At 47.0% G+C, this 20,797-nt stretch overlaps 1 protein-coding gene across 1 annotated transcript in view; it reads right to left on the reverse strand.

Moving 5' to 3' along the window:
• EXTL3 (exostosin like glycosyltransferase 3) overlaps positions 1-14,637 on the reverse strand; it is a 34,468-nt gene extending 19,831 nt beyond the window's left edge. The window contains exons 1-2 of the mRNA XM_044289983.1: positions 14,527-14,637; positions 2,251-4,797 (exon numbers count right to left, since the gene is read on the reverse strand). Coding sequence (XP_044145918.1) covers positions 2,251-4,398 — 2,148 coding nt within the window. The 5' untranslated portion in view covers positions 4,399-4,797; positions 14,527-14,637. The remainder of the gene's footprint in view (positions 1-2,250; positions 4,798-14,526) is intronic.
• Positions 14,638-20,797: the final 6,160 nt, after the last annotated feature.

Consider the following 20,797-nt stretch of genomic DNA (forward strand, 5'->3'; position numbering starts at 1 on the left):
GCGCTGCCGCTGCTCTGGTTCTTACCTGGCTGCAGTGGTGACATCACATCGACAACACGTGACCTCTTAAGTCAATCAATGATCGAAGGCGCCAGTGACTGGCTGGAGAAGTCACATGTGGTCACTGCTGCAGACGGGGAAACAGAACCCGGCCGGAAGTAGCAGGGTCTGCCCAGTAATGACCGCTTCATTTTTGCAGGAGGAAACTTGACAAGCCCCTTAAAGGAATTTTCCAGGACTGTATAAATCAAGCTTATTGACTAATGTACTGGACATGCCCCCCTATGCCAAGTAAGGTGGTGAATGGGATTTCTGCCCGACCACAGGTCTTGGGAACATTCAGTTTGACACTGGTGAGAAAGTAAAAACCATTGCAGCGTAGAGAGGACTGCGCGGATCATCATGGACTGTACAGGCAAGCTGACCCCACCAGATCCTCTGCTCACAAAAGCTGCGTGTTTGGGCTCCCGTCATTTCACTTTTCACGAAAGCTCCAAAAAAAATAAAAAATTTAAAAAGCTGTCGAATCTACATCTCGAGGAGAATTAGTCATAGATCTTTTCATAGGCGGTGCTATAATTTCACACTACTGGCTATAGTCACACCCACTCAACAGCCCCACCCCTGAGGTGCTGAAGAAGCCACCTTCATGGTTCTGTTTAGCCACATGGTGGACCTCATGACAACTCTCAGCGGCTATGAAAAAGGCCCATATGATGCAGTCTTGTTCTTTAGAGTCAAGGATTATGCGTCAAGTGATTCCCTTAAGAAATGCAAATTGGTCGAGATCGGTCACATGAGACCACAGAACCGGGAAACGCTTTCTTATTGGGCCCCCGTTTAGTGCATGCAATGGCTCGCACTACTGTAAGGCCCCATTCAGACGGGCATCACGTGGGTACATGTTAACGTCTGTATTCCAGCTGCTATGATGCCCAGACAGGATTTGCAGCTGTAAGGCTAGTTTCACACCTGCCGGAACAGCCTACTGCAGTTTACTGTGTCCGGCCTAGCTGGATACTGCCCTTCACTGCCAGATTCCATTAACTATAATGCGATCTGACATTAGCGTCTGGTTTTGGAGAGACAAAAACTGTTGCACGCATCAGTTTTTGTCCGGCCGAAACCTGGTGCTCAAGCCAGAAACTGTCCGAATCCCCGCCGGATCCCATTACAGTCAATGGACCCCAGCAGTGCGTAGCACTATCCGACTAAGGCTACTTTCACACCTCCGGTTTGAATTCCGGCAGAAAACACCCACTGCCAATTGCGGACGGAATGTCCACTGGCCCAGCGGAGATCCATGCGCATTCCGGCAGACAAGCGGAGAACCGGCCAGACACAAACCGCTGCATGCTGGGGTTTGTGTCTTACCGATTCTCTGCCTGAAAAGCTATGCCAGAGTTTCACACTGGAGGTATAAAAGAAGCCTAAGCCAGATAAGGCGAGCGACAGCAGGCTGTTCTTCTGCCGGATAGCTTTAGCACAGGTGTGAACGTAGCCTAATACAGATGCAAAAAGGCCCCCCCACATAACGGCCATCGGAATACAGCCTTACAATCACAACTATAGCCATTAGGCACCTTGCAGACGAGCGTTCCTCCCGCAGCGAGTCCGCATCGCAGCACCCGACCTGACCTCCCAGCACTGACGGGATTTACATAGCATCATAAATCAACATAATGCTATGTAACCCTTACAGTTCTGGAATGTATTGGATAACACTGGCATAATGCTGCCAGTGTTTTCCGATATATTACAGAACTGCAATGGTTACATAGCATCATAAATCAATATAATGCTATGTGACCCCTGGCAGACCTGTGAGCTGCGCTGCGGACTCGCTGCGGGAGGAACGCTCGTCTGCAAGGGGCCTTAGGGTATCAGACTAATGGCCAAACACATGCATCTTATGGAGGTCACATGGAATTAATAGCCCCCACAACTGGGGAAGAGCTGTGCATATCACAAAAACGAACATATATATATATATATATATATATATATATATATATATATATATATATATATATATATATATATATATATATATATATATAAAAATATATAATAATAATAATACTATGGCCAACATTCAGTCATGCTCTAAGATAAGGAACAAATGGTCCCACAAGTGGTGCTTGTTCCTCAAAAATTTTTCAATTCAAGATGAAATTGAAAAAATAAAATAAAATGCATACATAAAAGAAACAAGGACATTTCTAAGCAGATAGGCGAGATACCACTTACCACTATGGGCACACCAATGTCCGGCCACAGGAGGTCATCTGATGGTAACTTTGGGGAGTTCCACACCACCACAACTTTATTTAAGTAAGGGAGTCCATTCAACCTTTCCAAGGAGTTCATTAATACTTCCTCGCGTTCGTAGGTCAACATAACCACCGTGAACTGCTCCCTCGGGACATTCCCTCCGAGGGCAGCCTGAAACTCTTTTCCCGAACCTCCAGCCCCACCACCAATTGGTCTGAACCCCGTTCCAGATCCTAAGAACTTTGCTTCAGAGGGCAAGACGGGATCAAATGGTGTATGAGGAAAGAGGTGAAACGGACCCGGTGCGGAGTTCCAGTTACGGTAAATGTCTGTGGCGGTCAGTGTGAAGTTCCGCAGGTATTTAGGGGAAGAGTAAGGTGGTTCTGTCTCTACTGGACCTAGATCCAAGTCTCCATTATCTGCCATGTTAGGGTCAGTTCCAGCAGCTTTACCAGAACGATGAGGGATTTCCACCGCCGGTTCCTCTCTAATAGGGGCGGCTGGAATTTGCATACGAGTTCTTATGGTTGCCAAGATGGTATTAAAAACTGTATCCGATGTAGAAAAATAGGTTTCCCACAAGAAGCGTCCTTGCCTCCTTATGGCAAGGAGGTCATTATCAGATATGCTCCTCAAAAGAAAATGCACTTCTGTAATGCGTGGTTTTGGTATGATTAACACTGCCTCGTTCCATTGGATCATGTCATGGTACGGGAGCTGGATTTGCTCCCCGAGAATAACGGGGATGGCTCCCACCTCAAGAGCTTCAAAAAGTCTCATGGCACTGCCAGCAGATATGATGAGCTGGGAATCTCCGGGGGTTATGATCAGTGCAAAGGTGGATTGCTTCAGTAGCTCGATCCTGTCTTCCCTTCCCCCACATAGAGCCCACTCAGTGGGCAGACTTGCCTTAGGTTGGTTTTTACAGGTAAACTCAACCATAACAAAATCTAACTTGCTGTCCTGGACAGCTTTAAGAGTGGTGATGATACGGTCGTCATAGTCAGCTGGGGCGTTGCCTTCCATTTCCTCCTCAAACGACCGGGCTTCCTGCAAACTCGAACGCAACGATTCAATCTTCTCCCCTTGGAAACTGAACAGGTATTTCCTCTTCACTGGCACCTGGGCTGGGATTTCTAAGAAGTTGGGTTCGGACATTGCATGGACCAACGGCGACACCACTATGTCGAAGCCGGGTCGATACTGCGAATCGTAAAAGGTAGACTGGGCGATCATGGCACGGCCGGTGCTTACGTTATACAGATAATTCTGGGTCTCCGATTTTCGGGACAGGTTGATTATTAGATGATTGTGGCCGTCAGTCCTCCAGTATGGTAATGAGTGCAACTGTTGCTCCAGTTCAGTAGGGTTTGGCATCAACGGTTCCTGCATTTCCCCCAATAAAACTACATATATACAAGCAATATTTGCATTTTCGGTCACGTAGACGTTAGTTCTGACACTTGCCTCCAAGGCTTGTTTGATTAAAGGGTCTATCAAGCTGCCAAAAGGGTACTGATCACCGTTATACACAAAAACAGGGAACCCCGAGGTCAACGGGCACCTCGAGTAGTCAAAACAATTATGTAGCCGGCAGTTCCTTTTGGACTTTGGCAACGGTAAGTTAACGTCATCTTTTTCTGGCAGTAGTCGAATTGGCAAAGAAAGCTTTGGCTGGTTTTGGGCCATCAGTTCCTTGTAGGAATGCTCCGTCTGACTGATGACGTTCTTGAGCTGCAGAAGGTCCTGCTTTGCATTCTCTATGCTTTTTTTACACGCTTCGATCTTCAGGTTTAACTTTGCGATCTCGCTGTTGAGTTCCTGGCGCTTGGCTTCCAGCTGCAGGAGCTCCTCGCTAACGGACTCGCGGATACGACAAAGGTCCTGAACGTGCTTCACCTCGCAGAGCTCGTTGCCTGTCCGCGGGACGAAAATGGGCTTCCCCGCGTTGTTGGCGTCGTCGATGGTGGTGAGGTAATAGTGGGCAATCAGAGGGAAGAAAACCAGGATGATGAAGAGCGTGAAGCTTAGCCAGGAGAGTCTGATCCGACTGGACCAGCGGAGCATCCATGGTTGACCTCCATTCCCCAATCCCCCATTGCGCAGCATGGTGTACCCACTCATGAGTTCAGGAGTGACACCGACCTATCACGTCGGGTCTGTAGCCATGCCAACAAAATTTGGGACTGGTAAAGAGGAATTACTCTGCCTGAGTAATAACGAACCAATAAAATGGAAATTTCATTTTCCAGGGCGCAATATTAAAACCAACGCAAAGCTCGGAAATCACAGGCTCGATCATGAAGGGTCTTTTTAATTTAGATTTATCCGAGATGTTATTTCGTGGTTCTGTTGGGACGGTGAGAAGCCGGTCTGTACCAGATAGACATTTTCTGCTCCGCTTGACATGGTAATGGGTTAGTTAACTGGCCAGGTGCTCCAGATCCATGGCGGAGAGAAAAAGGCAATTTTCCAGATGTATTGCAATCACTGGACTCTTCAGCAGCCGACGATGCTTCGAGCCTGAAAGGAGAAAGGAGAGCAGAGCCGTGAATGGACAAATCAAGAAAACTGACTTCAAATATCATATCAAACATCGCTCTGCCCTCATCCTACAGCTCCCGCGCGTTTAGTATTAACCAAATGCAATAAAGCATAAAAGCAAAGTCCATGTCCTAACAGACGTTATAAAGCTTCCTTCCCTAAAAGAGGCAACGACATTCCTGCCAAAACAGGTTCTTAAAGGAACACTAAACCAAATAAACGGTAAAACTAAGCAAGATGTCATTTTGCCTCCGCAGCTGGTCACCTTCAGGATTATCAAAGCAAAGTGGTGTAGAAATCCCACTGGCCGTAGACTTCTATTATGACGGAATGCCTCTTATAGGCTTCCGCGGTGCATGCCGCTATAGAATTCCGTTATGGTCCATGGTAGCGGAATCCATTACGGAATTCTTTGAAAACACAAGTTCGCTCAACACTAAACATGGGATAACCCCCTTTAATACTTCATGTACTGCAATTTCAACCATTACATATTCCTCCCATGGACCGATTTGTGTCCATCACAGGTCAGCGAGAGCTTTCAGATGGACCAGGAAGAATGGCGGTCAAGCAGGGGACTTCTGGGACACCATGGAGGAGGATGACTACAGCAGAGGACTCTGAACAGGACGTGGTGAGAGTTAGTTCTGGTCTAGACTATTGCTGATGGTGAATACAGAGGAAACGTCACAACGACTATGCAAAGGACATGCAAATCTGTCAGCCTGTTCGGACACCACTTTACATAGGACTTCCAGATAGGTGACCTCCCCATTTAAGACAAGATCCCCATCAAACGCTGCCTTCTGTTCTGCCCATGAAATTTAGAGGACGCCGATGGACTCTGGACAACGTTCAGTCATCCTTGGGTCACAGATCGGCCTTAGGGCTCATGCACATGACCGTATGTATTTGGTGGTCCGCAAAAAATGCGGATGACGTCCGTGTGCATTCCGTATTTTGCGGAACGGAACAGCTGGCCCCTAATAGAACAGTCCTATCCTTGTCCGTAATGCGGTCAATAATAGGACATATTCTATTTTTTGCGGAACGTAAATACGGACATAGGGAAACGGAATGCACATAGAGTACCCTCCGGGTTTTTTTGCGGACCCATATACGTTAGTGTGCATGAGGCCTTGAAGGGATTGTCCAGAATTGATACTTTTTAAATCCTTTCTCCAACCCCTGCTAGACCCATGAAGAGAAGCATTCATAGTTGCACCATGGACTCTGTCTTCACTGTACTCGGGTCACGTGCACTTCTGCAGCCTACTGGCTCCAGTGGCGACATGTCCCCACTCCCCAACCAGCAATTAAGTGCCGCTTGGGGACACGCTGCCACTGAGGCTAGTCATTGGATGCAGCGGTGACCCACACAGCAATAAATCCTAGACAACCCCTTTAAATAAACGGTTTACGATTAGAAACACCTGTCCATTTTATGTAAATTACCCTCAGCGCTCCCCCACCAGGCAGCTGTTTAACCCCTTAGGTACAATCACGTACATGTATGTCAATATGCTTAAGGGGTTGTATAGAGCGGGCTGCGTTGCTGAGCCCGCTCCATACATGGTGGGTGCCAGCCGTATAATACAACAGGCAGCCGGCCACAATGATGCTGAACCCGGTCATTTAACCTCTCAGATGCCGCGCTCAATAGTGATCGCGGAATCTGTGGGCTTAGGGGGATCCCTCTGTCTTCCAATGGGAGCCTCTACAGCGAAATTGCAGGGCTCCAAACAGTTACAATGACAGCCTGGGACCTTCTTAAGGCTCCTATGCCCGTAAAGCCAAGACACAGCAGGCAGCGCGTCAGAATCCAATAGACTGCAATAGAATTCTATCGCAGTGTATGGGACAAGAAATCAGATCGCATATCCATCCAGTTTCCAAAGGTGACTAAGGACTCATGCATACAAACGGATTTTCTTTCCATGTCAGTTCCGTTTATTTAAAGAGGACCTTTCACTAGAATAAAACATCTAAACTAACTATACAGACATGGAGAGCGGCGCCCAGTGATCCCCCTGCACTTACTGTTATACCTGGGCGCCGCTCCGTTCTCCCGGTATATAGCCTCCGGTATCTTCATATGCCACGCTGCAGCATGGGAGAAGGAGACGCCGGCAGGTTCCCCTGGGTGGAGCCTAACTATGAAAACACCGGGGGCTATACCGGGAGAACGGAGCGGCGCCCAGGTATAACAGTAAGTGCAGGGGGGTCCCTGGGCGCCGCTCTCCATGTCTGTATAGTTAGTTGAGATTTTATATTCTAGTGAAAGGTCCTCTTTAAGTAGCAGGTCATTTCCCGATGTCACTTTCCCTTTAAACGTGCAGATCAGCGCACCAAGCCGAATTATGATCCGACACCATTGTCGCCTGCCAGTGGACTGAGGTTGTTATCTTGGGGCTCATCTATGACCGTTAAATAAACTATGCCGCCGGATAAGCGCTCATTACTAAATGGTTATTGCACAGGCACTAGTGGAGAGGTGATCTCCGTGCAAGGCCTCATGCACACAGCCGTGTTTTGCAGTCCACAAATTGCCTGCGGTGGGTGTGCTGCCATTATCTTTTTCACGCCGATAGAGATGTCCTATCCTTGTCTGCAGAACGGACGAGAACAGGACAGGCTTTATTTGCGGGGCCACAGAACAGACATATGGGTGTGCTGTTCGAATCGTTTGCAGCCCCATTCAAATGAACAGGTACGCATCCGACCCGCAAAAAAATAAAAAGCTGTTCAAACATCCGGCCGCGTGCATGAGCCCCAACTGGGGGGGGGGGGGTGAATGCTGTGCTAAAACCTTAAAAGGGTTTTTGCCATGACATACAATGGGGGCATATCGCTAGGATGTGCCCCCATTGTCTGATAGGTGCAGGTCCCACCTCTGCAGCGGGGAAATTAATGGAGGGCGCACTGCGCATGCGCAGCTGCCCGCCATTCCATTTCAACAGGGCTGCTAAAAATAGCCTGCACCATAGAAATGAATGGGAGCAGGGGCGCCGAGTGCGCTCCCATTCACTTGTATTGGTGGACAGACCCCGGGAAACCAGCCACAGCTCCGTTCTCCTTGTAGGTGCGGGTCCCAGAGGTGGGACCCGCACCTATCAGACAATGGGGGCATAACCTAGCGATACGCCCCCATTGTATGTGATGGGAATACCCCTTGAAGGCAGAAAATCCAGCAGAAAAATCTGCTGCCTTCCAATGGAGGAGCGCCGCGTCTGAATTAACATCCGGGGACTGAAAACCCGTCCATATGACCGAGGTGCAGGGCCCGCTACTATAGAGGGCAGACACATGGTAACAAGCACTGCATCTGTGTCACTTGGATGGGTTTTCTGTGAATGCTTCTATTCAGTGGCTGCAAGCGGAGATCTTGAAAATGGCCAGGAAAAGTGGGACAAGAGGGGGAAAAAATAAAATGAATAAAAAGTTGCTTAAGCTTTTATTATATGTAAAATAATGGGTCCAAGTCACTTGAAAAACCTTTGGAATGTCAGAAGCTGGCACTGGTGGGGGTCAGGCGCGCCGAGACACCCAAGTTATGTCAAATAGGTTGTGCCCGAACAGTCACCAGCTGTTACTAACAGCCGACATCCTGAGGCAGATGGCTGGGATGTGAGAGTGAGCGGATCCCAGCTGCCGCTCGCTGCGGTCAACAGCTTTGTACAACATTAGAAAACAGCGCCACCCTTGTCTACAGGCTGTATGTGTTACTGCAGCAGCATCTAATTCATTAGAATTGTGCAAGCCCCATAAGGGACGCTGTTAGTGGGAATAGCAACAGCTGGAGGCGGCAGTCATAATGGCGCTGTGTGAGGGTGGTGGTGTTCTGCAGCACAGTAACTTTTAATCGTTACAGTGTATCAGTGCAGTAAATCATGGGGTAAAGTGTGGCGGCGACGCACGTGGTAGTTACAGCCAATGACATCAGTGCAGTGGGTACAGCCGGGGCCCCTGCAGACCACCCATACATAAAGGTATGACTGCGAGGTTCAGACTACATAAGGTTGGCTTCTCGTCTGTTACCATGGAGATGCATAGGTGTGTTAGGCAACTGTAGACACAAAACGGCGGGATTTTTATTTTATTTTTTAATCATAACTATTTGCAAAACTGCTTCTTTTAAAACTGTAGCTGCATTGGACTAATAAATAAATAAATAAAAATGGTTGGAAAGCAGAGCTAGCGTTTAATAAGCACCCCGCCCCTCCCCAGACCCCAATATGAAAAATCAAAGGAGTATTATGAAAGAAGTCTCCCCCAGGAGCATCGCTCAGGTACCATGCAACCAAATGCAACTATAGTTCTAGATTCGGGGGGGGGGGGGGGGGGACCAGAAGGCCCAGCAGTTTCCAAGAAGCCTTGAAAGGTTTTATATTAATTTTTATTAAAGCGAGGCTCCTGCAGCGGACAGGACGCCTCCGGTGATGCACATGGCCGACACGCCAGGCAGCAGCTGTAACCTAGCGAAGGTCTGATAAGAGACAAGCCCGGCAGGCACGTCTGCACCAGGGGAGGATGAGGAGCAGCGCTCTGCACATCACTGATAGACGGCTTCAGGGTCTGGCCGAAAACATTAATTAACGGGAAGTCAGACCCCGGCCGATTCGGTACCGACGGCCTATCCTAAGGGTCCTATTACACCAGCAGATGACACCTGTGGAGAGGAGTTAAAGCCGTTATGGCCACAAAACGGACCTACTTCACATTAACACCGAATGAACCTTGTAGGAACGTCCAACCGATTGACCATTAGTTGGCCGCTTTACATCTGGCTATATGGCGGCTTTATCAAAGCAACAAACGACCTCCCGACCACTGAAATCCATCACAAAGGAGAAGCATCAGGGAGAGACCCCCTGCAGGGGATGGGGCTGCTCAAAAACCGAGGGACGATACAAAGCAGTGGCGGGTAATGCACACGAGGCCTGTGGACCGGAGCCACCACCAGAAGATACAGCCCACCGGAGAAGTAGTTCTTTTTACTTTCTTGTGGCTGCAACGTCCAACACAACCATCAGGATAAGAGGCCCTGAGCCTCGCTGGGCCAATGCCAGGAGGGCGCCTCCAGTCAGCCGACATATCTGCGGACCGCCTTATTTCTTGGCTGGTTTCTTACTTATTGTGATAGTTCTGATTTAGGGAGCACGGGGCTCCAGAAGTCTACAGTATTCCTGGATGAACCTGGATGTAATATGTGAGGACAGCGGTATATACAGCAGTGTGTATATAACATGTATGTGAGGACAGCGGTATATACGGCAGTGTGTATATAACATGTATGTGAGGACAGCGGTATATACGGCAGTGTGTATATAACATGTATGTGAGGACAGCGGTATATACGGCAGTGTGTATATAACATGTATGTGAGGACAGCGGTATATACGGCAGTGTGTATATAACATGTATGTGAGGACAGCGGTATATACGGCAGTGTGTATATAACATGTATGTGAGGACAGCGGTATATACGGCAGTGTGTATATAACATGTATGTGAGGACAGCGGTATATACGGCAGTGTGTATAATATGTATGTGAGGACAGCGGTATATAGGGCAGTGTGTATATAACATGTATGTGAGGACAGCGGTATATAGGGCAGTGTATATATAATATGTATGTGAGGACAGCGATATATACGGCAGTGTATATATAACATGTATGTGAGGACAGCGATATATACGGCAGTGTGTATATAACATGTATGTGAGGACAGCGGTATATAGGGCAGTGTATATATAATATGTATGTGAGGACAGCGATATATACGGCAGTGTATATATAACATGTATGTGAGGACAGCGGTATATACGGCAGTGTGTATATAACATGTATGTGAGGACAGCGGTATACACGGCAGTGTGTATAATATGTATGCGAGGACAGCGGTATATATACGGCAGTGTGTATATAACATGTATGTGAGGACAGCGGTATATCCGGCAGTGTGTATATAACATGTATGTGAGGACAGCGGTATATCCGGCAGTGTGTATATAACATGTATGTGAGGACAGCGGTATATCCGGCAGTGTGTATAATATGTATGTGAGGACAGCGGTATATATACGGCAGTGTGTATTATATGTATGAGGACAGCGGTATACACGGCAGTGTATATAATACGTATGTGAGGACAGCGGTATATATACGGCAGTGTGTATATAATATGTGAGGACAGCGGTATATATACGGCAGTGTGTGTATAATATGTATGTGAGGACAGCGGTATATATACGGCAGTGTGTATATAATATGTGAGGACAGCGGTATATATACGGCAGTGTGTGTATAATATGTATGTGAGGACAGCGGTATATATACGGCAGTGTGTATATAATATGTGAGGACAGCGGTATATACAGCAGTGTGTGTATAATATGTATGTGAGGACAGCGGTATATACGGCAGTGTGTGTATAATATGTATGTGAGGACAGCGGTATATACGGCAGTGTATGTATAACATGTATGTGAGGACAGCGATATATCCGGCAGTGTGTATATAACATGTATGTGAGGACAGCGATATACACGGCAGTGTGTATATAACATGTATGTGAGGACAGCGGTATATCCGGCAGTGTGTATAATATGTATGTGAGGACAGCGGTATATATACGGCAGTGTGTATTATATGTATGAGGACAGCGGTATACACGGCAGTGTATATAATACGTATGTGAGGACAGCGGTATATACGGCAGTGTGTATATAATACGTATGTGAGGACAGCGGTATATATACGGCAGTGTGTATATAATATGTGAGGACAGCGGTATATATACGGCAGTGTGTGTATAATATGTATGTGAGGACAGCGGTATATATACGGCAGTGTGTATATAATATGTGAGGACAGCGGTATATACAGCAGTGTGTGTATAATATGTATGTGAGGACAGCGGTATATACGGCAGTGTGTGTATAATATGTATGTGAGGACAGCGGTATATACGGCAGTGTATGTATAACATGTATGTGAGGACAGCGATATATCCGGCAGTGTGTATATAACATGTATGTGAGGACAGCGATATACACGGCAGTGTGTATATAACATGTATGTGAGGACAGTGGTATATACGGCAGTGTGTATCTAACATGTATGTGAGGACAGCGATATATCCGGCAGTGTGTATCTAACATGTATGTGAGGACAGCGATATACACGGCAGTGTATATATAACATGTATGTGAGGACAGCAATATATACGGCAGTGTATATATAACATGTATGTGAGGACAGCAATATATACGGCAGTGTATATATAACATGTATGTGGACAGCGATATATACGGCAGTGTATATATAACATGTATGTGGACAGCGATATACACGGCAGTGTGTATCTAATATGTATGAGGACAGCAATATATATACGGCAGTGTGTATATAATATGTATGAGGACAGCAATATATATACGGCAGTGTGTATATAATATGTATGAGGACAGCAATATATATACGGCAGTGTGTATATAATATGTATGAGGACAGCAATATATATACGGCAGTGTGTATATAATATGCCAGTGTACAGTATATAAGATTATACATTACATAGATCTGTATATAACATGGTGTAGGGGGCGATATGACACTATGATATGCAGACAGTAATAAGAGCAGTGATAACTTCCAGTGTATTATATAGATCAATGTACAGGATGATATATGGCACAGTATATGATGGATATAAGGACAGTGATCTATTCCATTGTATAAGATATGAAAGTGTATATTATGATATAAGGACAATGATGTACATCATAGGATATATATATATATATATATATATATATATATATATATATATATATATATATATATACACACACACACACACACATACATAGACACAGTGATTGGATACATGATTGCATATGATAAATGAGGACATATATACCACCGACAGGACGGTGTATATTATATAGATCTGTGTAGAAAATATGATTCAGGGACAGTGCTATACGTCACAGTATATAATAAGTTACAGATATATAGAGAGTGATTTGACAGTGTATATATTATATAGATCAGTGTACAGAATAAGATATGGAGTGGACTTTTATATACATCACAGGGTATATAATACTAAAATATATATAAGATATATACGGGTGTATAATAAGATATATATGGGCAGGGATATGGCAGTGTATAATTTATAGATCTGTGTACAGTATATATGGCAGTGCTATACATCACAGGGTACAGGATATATATGGGCAGTGCTACACGTCACAGGGTATAATATATATGGCAGTGCTATACGTCACAGGGTACAGGATATATATGGCAGTGCTATACGTCACAGGGTATAGGATATAATGTATAAGGGCAGTGCTATACGTCACAGGGTACAGGATATAATATATATGGCAGCGCTATACGTCACAGGGTACAGGATATAATATATATGGCAGTGCTATACATCACAGGGTACAGGATATATATGGGCAGTGCTACACGTCACAGGGTATAATATATATGGCAGTGCTATACGTCACAGGGTACAGGATATATATGGCAGTGCTATACGTCACAGGGTATAGGATATAATGTATAAGGGCAGTGCTATACGTCACAGGGTACAGGATATAATATATATGGCAGCGCTATACGTCACAGGGTACAGGATATAATATATATGGCAGCGCTATACGTCACAGGGTACAGGATATAATATATATGGCAGCGCTATACGTCACAGGGTACAGGATATAATATATATGGCAGCGCTATACATCACAGGGTACAGGATATAATATATATGGCAGCGCTATACATCACAGGGTACAGGATATAATATATGGCAGCGCTATACGTCACAGGGTATAGGATATATATAAGGGCAGTGCTATACGTCACAGGGTATAGGATATAATGTATAAGGGCAGTGCTATACGTCACAGGGTACAGGATATAATATATATGGCAGCGCTATACGTCACAGGGTACAGGATATAATATATATGGCAGCGCTATACATCACAGGGTATAGGATATATATAAGGGCAGTGCTATACGTCACAGGGTATAGGATATAATGTATAAGGGCAGTGCTATACGTCACAGGGTATAGGATATAATGTATAAGGGCAGTGCTATACGTCACAGGGTATAGGATATAATGTATAGGGGGAGTGCTGTACGTCACAGGGTATAGGATATAATATATAAGGGCAGTGCTATACGTCACAGGGTATAGGATATAATATATAGGGGGAGTGCTGTACGTCACAGGGTACAGGATATAATATATATATATATGGCAGTGCTGTACATCACAGGGTACAGGATATAATATATATGGCAGTATATACGTCACAGGGTACAGGATATAATATATATGGCAGTATATACGTCACAGGGTACAGGATATATATGGCAGTATATACGTCACAGGGTACAGGATATAATATATATGGCAGTATATACGTCACAGGGTACAGGATATATATGGCAGTATATACGTCACAGGGTACAGGATATATCCGCCCAGTGATACATGACAGCGGACAGGCTTTGGAGCAGCGCTCAGCATACGATACGGGCGGGCAGTATACACATCCCGTACACACAGCGCTGCGCGTGCTATAGAGAAGATACGTATAGGAGGAACACACGGTGACGGCCTGTCTACACACTCGCCTGCCCCTCGTCCTCTCCCCGGTTCCCCTCTTACCGCCGCCCGGTGTCTTCGCCTTACACTCTACACCGCTGCCTGTACGAGAACACACCGCCGAGCTCCCAAACCTCGCGAGAATCCGCCGCGAACACGCCGGCCTCAGCCCCGCCCACCACCGATCACGTCTCCATTGGCCCTTCCCATCACACCATACCACGCCCACAACCCAACCCATCGCTGTGCCCGCCGCCGCCTCTAGCCCCGCCCACCTCCGTGCGCGCCACTTCTGTGGGAAAGCACGAACGGTAGACCGCTCCCCCTGGCGGCCGCATTTAGTGTTGTCATGGTGATAGAGAGAGCCTTTAACCCTTAATAGCCCTGTAAGACAATAAAGAATGTAGACTTCCTGTGTGCCCCGCGGGCTGTCGGCCTGTGCCGTTAAGAGAGTGCTGGGAATCTTAACCCATACAGTTCCAGCTTACAATAACATAATAATTATAACAGTTATTACAGTGGTCAGAAATCTGCTGCAGCCGGACTGTTATATATGTCTCTGTGACAACTGTGTTTCTATTCACTGCCAGCAAGCATTCAATAGCACAAAAAAGTCACCAATAAAACCTGACCCAAGCGCAGTGTGTGAATCCGGCCTTGTGAGACGCAGGGAGCGTGCTTGCGGTGCAGTTACCAAGGCAACTGCGGCTCTACGGCCTGTGCAGCTCCCCTAGCAGCCATGCCTCCTCATACCGCCATACGTATGGAGCACGCCACCACTTGTTCTGCCAGATTTGTACAAAAAACACCTGGCGTATGACATACGGGGATACTGACCCACGAAAGAGCGTGGAGGGGGCGGGTGCTGCATGACAGGGTTGTGGCTTGTGATATGACTGAAGAAGGGGCCCTTTCAAGCTGCACAGCAGCACTGCTGAGCCATAAGTGGTGCTTAGCGGTCCCGCGGGGGCGGATCTTAGAAATGCAGCAGGGCGGAGCTTAGCAGTGCAATGTTGGGGGGCTTAGCGGTGCAACATATCTTTGCTTGGGACCCCAGAAATGCCAAATCATGGGAGAACAGGAATAAGTCGCTGCCAGACCAGGTTTATGGGGGCAGTCGGGAGAAAAACCCGTGCCCTAATGGGAAGTCATGTTTTTAGCCAGCTTACGCATCTGCAGTATTGGGTGGTGGAAGCTCACTCTAGGTGGTCACAGTCCATACATACAACCACGGGTGGGGCAAGTATCTCCCCCTTATGAACACCTATGAGACTTGGTGGGGTGCAGGCTCGGACTGGCCCACCGGGGAGGCGGGGGATTCCTCGGTGGGCCCCCAGTCTCCTGCGCCTGGCATTAAGATGGAGGAGTAATTATTTCTCCTTTCTCAGGAGAGATAATTATTGTAGCCACTAGGTGGCAGTATCGCACAGTGATGCAGCCTCCTACTGGTGTAAATTGTACAGGAGGCCCCACAGTATCTTCTAAGCTTCCCGGCTGCTGGCAGTGAAGGAGGAGAGAACATGTCTGGCCATCCTCCTGCCCTCCCTGCTGTCAGAAAACTGTGGTTGCTGGAGAGACGGACTCCTCTGCGGTGCTGGGCAGATTTCTCAGGTGTGTGACAGTAGTGAGCTGTAGGAGACTGTAAGGGGGAAATAGGGGATTTGTTTATAGCAGACTCAGATCTGTGTACGTGTGCTGCTCTCTGCAGCGTTCAGAGTGGCATTGAGGGGACTCTGTCCTAGGTCCCCCCAATGCCTCTGCTTTAGGTGCATCCCCATTAGTGCCACAGCTCCAGATGCCCCCCAATGCCCCCACTCTAAATACACCCCTAATATTGCCGCTTCTCCAGTTGTCCCCCAAATAACTCTGCTCCAGGATCACCACTATTACCCTGCCTCAGGCGACCCTAATGCCTCTGCTTTAGGTGCACCCCCATAAATGCCCCAGCTCCAGATGCCCCCACTCTAAATGCATCTCTGATATTGCCTCTTCTCCGGTTACCGCTGCTCCAGAATCCCCACTATTAAGCTCCATTCAGACGTCCGTATGAATGGTCCGGATCCATTCCGCAATTATGCGAAACGGGTGCAGAACCATTCTTTTTCAATTAGGCAGGAAAAGATGCGGACAGCACACAGTGTGCTGTTCACATCCGCACTTCCGTTCCGCGGCGCCCCGAACTTCTGGTCCGCGGCTCCGCAAAAAAATAGAACATGTCCTATTCTTGTCCGCAATAGCCGACAAGAATAGGCATTTTCTATAATAGTGCCGGCCATGTGCACAATTTGAGGATCCACAAAACACTTACGGACGTGTGAATGGACCCTTACCCTGCCTCAGGTGACCCTAACGCCTCTGTTTCAGTTATGTCCCTCCGTTTGTGCCCTTTCCTCACGTTGCTCCTCTAGCGCCTTTGCTTGGGCTTTGTTGAAGGTTGTGACCTGCAAAGGCGGTTGGACTTGTAACGCGCCAGAGCAGCATTACCACCTCTGCCTGGCCCCCACTGTCTAAAATGGTGCCCCCTGTGTCATCTCATATATACAGTATTTATTTCCATATCCTGCATAATGTGTATGTATTTCCTGATTTTGTAACTGTTAAGGTGTAATGTGCCTGATTCACCAGCAGATGGCGGCAATATTGGCAGAGCTAGTTTCCCTGGAGAGGAACCTTCTAGTTCCATTCCAGTCCTCTCTAGAGAGGGAGGAGTTAGATCAGTCTCGCTAGTGGAAGAGAGGTAAGGGATACCCCAGACGCTGGCAAACCGCCCGCTGCAAACTTATGACACTTACGGTTTACATGGCGGTAGTGATGATATTCCGTATTTACAGGCATCACTGCTGCCATGTAAAGAGATACTGGTGGTGGAGTGGTGGAGGATTTAAAGGGGTTGTCCAGGTTTTTTAGTTATTCTCTTCACACCATAGGGCATAACTATATGATTAGTGGAGTCCGATTCTGCGACCCCCACTGACCTCAGGAACAGGTCCTGTTCCCCCTTTTTGATGGTGTGGCCACACATTCGCCCTGCTGCTCCATTTATTCTCTTTGGGACCACTGGAAATAGCCAGCGCTGTACTCCGCCATCTCCAGTGACCCCATAGAGAATGGATGGAGAGGCAGGGCATATGCTCGACCTGCCACTCATCTAAGAAGGGGGATCAGTGGGGGCTCCAGCGTTCAGACCCCCATCACTTAGTTATTCCCGATCCTGTGGATACAGGATAACTAGAAAAGTGGACACTGGCCCTTTAACAGGCGAGCATTTCTATTTTAGTTTGACACATATTTTGGGCCACATTTTTTTAATTTTTTTTTACACCCAAAGAAAACCTTTAAGGATAGGGAATGTGAAAAGGTCCAACAGCTATGACACGACAGGTGATAAGTGTCTGACTGATGGGGGTCTGACTGCTGGGACCTCCATGATCAAGGGAACGTGGTCTTAAGACCCTTGTGTACATAGATTGGCGGTAATGTAATTGTCTCAGGACCCCTTTTTTCATGACCAGTGGGTGTTCCAGCAGTCAGACCCCAGCAATCCGATATTTTTCATCTATCCTGGAGATAGGCGATCGGTCATTCTGGTAGGACAACCCTTCTAATTATAATGTAGATCATGTACAATATGAGGAGGGTAAGATTTGGTAAATTTCATGCTTAAAGGGGTTAAAGGGTTTGTCTCACTTCAGTAAATGGCATTTATCATGCAGTTAATACCAGGCACTTACTAATGTATTGTGATTGTCTGTATTACCTCCTTTCCATTACATTACACACAGCACGTATCCGTGGTTATTACCACCGTGTAATCCAGCAGCAGTGGCCGTGCTTACACACTATAGGGAAAGGCTGGAAGTGCTCATAGGCCAACACCTTTACCTATACTGTGCAAGCACGGCCACCGCTGCTGGATTGTACAGTGGTCAAAACCATGGATACGTGCTGTGTATAATGTGATGGAAAGGAGGCAATATGGACAATCACAATACATTAGTAAGTGCCTTGTATTAACTTTCTCTACATGATAAATGCCAATTGCTGAAGTGAGACGACCCCTATAACCCTTTTAAGTCTGCTACACTTAGTAAACACGCAATGCGCACACCAAGACATTTATGCCTATGTGTGATTGGTGTGTGCTATATATGTTCTATGTATCAGTGGTGTATGTGCAGCATGTGACATACATCAGTGGCATGTGAGCCACGTATAAGTGTCTTGTGTGCCACATGTGTCCAATGAGTGATTGGTGTCGCTGCACGTGTCTTGTCTCTGACTGACTGAAGTGCAGGATGTCCATATATGTGTAACTTCTGCCACATGTATGTCTGTGCATTGTGCTGTGAGTGTCCGCCATCATACTTCATCTGTAATATTTCTGTTATCACTGTAAGGGCTCATGAACGCGACCGTTGGACGTTTTGCAGTCTGCAAATTGCGGATCCGCAAAACATGGATACCGGGTGAGTGCATTCCACATTATGCGGAACAGAACAGCCTCTAATAGAACCGTCCTATCCTTGTCTGTAAGGGTACTTTTACACTTGCGTTTTCCTTTTCCGGTATTGAGTTCCGTCTCAGGGGCTCAATACCGGAAAAGAACTGATCAGTTTTATCCCCATGCATTCTGAATGGATGCATCAGGGTGTCTTCAGTTCAGTCTTTCTGCCTTTTCAGGACGGAGATAATACCGCAGCATGCTATGGTTTTATCTCCGTCCAAAATTCCGGAACACCTGCCCATTGAAATGCATTAAAGTTAGTGTGCAGGAGCTCTAAGGTGGGCCCCCAGAATTAGTTACACTGTTGGGCCCTAAGTACCCCAGTCCGACACCGGTGGGGTTTGCATGTTATTACTGTAGCAGGAGAGAAGCGGCTGTCAGACAACATTGGTGCCAACGATGGATCCAAGATCTTCTTCCACCAGTGAAATGATGGTGTATGTCCAGACTGGAGGTGGTGATCAGTGTCCAGGACCTTTGAAGCCTTCAGTAGAAGCGGAGGTTGCCTGGATGTGTGGTCAGGGCTCGCCTGCAGACATAACACACTGAACAAAAATATAAACGCAACACTTTTGGTTTTGCTCCTATTTTGCATGAGCTGAACTCAAAGATCTGAAACATTTTCTACAGACACAAAAGACCCATTACTCTCAAATATTGTTCACAAACCTGTCTAAATCTGTGTTAGTGAGCACTTCTCCTTTGCCGAGGTAATCCATCCCACCTCACAGGTGTGGCATATCAAGGTGCTGATTAGACAGCATGAATACTGCACAGGTGTGCCTTAGACTGCCCACAATAAAAGGCCACTCTGAAATGTGCACTTTGATCACACAGCACAATGCCACAGATGTCGCAACGTTTGAGGGGGCGTGCAATTGGCATGCTGACTGCAGGAATGTCTACCAGAGCTGTTGCCCGTGCAATGAATGTTCATTTCTCTACCTTAAGCCGTCTCCAAAGGAGTTTCAGAGAATTTGGCAGCACATCCAACCGGCCTCACAACCGCAGACCACGTGTAACCACACCGGCCCAGGACCTCCACATCCAGCATGTTCACCTCCATGATCTTCTGAGACCACCACCCGAGCAGCTGCAGCAACAATCAGTTTGCATAACCAAAGAATTTCTGCACAAACTGTCAGAAAAAGTCTCAGGGAAGCTCATCTGCATGCTCGTCGTCCTCATCGGGGTCTGGACCTGACTGCAGTTCGTCGTCTTAACCGACTTGAGTGGGCAAATGCTCACATTCGATGGCGTCTGGCACGTTGGAGAGCATTCTGTTCATGGATGAGTCACGGTTTTCACTGTTCAGGGCAGATGGCAGACAGCGTGTTGCGCGTCGTGTGGGTGAGCGGTTTGCTGACGTCAACGTTGTGGATCGAGTGGCCCATGGTGGCGGTGGGGTTATGGTATGGGCCGGCGTATGTTATGGACAACGAACACAGGAGCATTTTATTGATGGCATTTTGAATGCACAGAGATACCGTGACGAGATCCTGAGGCCCATTGTTGTGCCGTTCATCCACGACCATCACCTCATGTTGCAGCATGATAATGCACGGCCCCATATTGCAAGGATCTGTACACAGTTCCTGGAAGCTGAAAACATCCCAGTTCTTGCATGGCCAGCATACTCACCGGACATGTCACCCATTGAGCATGTTTGGGATGCTCTGGATCGGCGTATACGACAGCGTGTTCCAGTTCCTGCCAATATTCTGCAACTTCGCACAGAAGAGGAGTGGACCAACATCCCACAGGCCACAATCAACAACCTGATCAGCTCTATGCAACGGAGATGTGTTGCACTGCGTGAGGCAAATGGTG

The sequence above is a fragment of the Bufo gargarizans genome, chromosome 4, assembly GCF_014858855.1.
Source record: "Bufo gargarizans isolate SCDJY-AF-19 chromosome 4, ASM1485885v1, whole genome shotgun sequence".
In the NCBI taxonomy this organism is placed as follows: domain Eukaryota; kingdom Metazoa; phylum Chordata; class Amphibia; order Anura; family Bufonidae; genus Bufo; species Bufo gargarizans.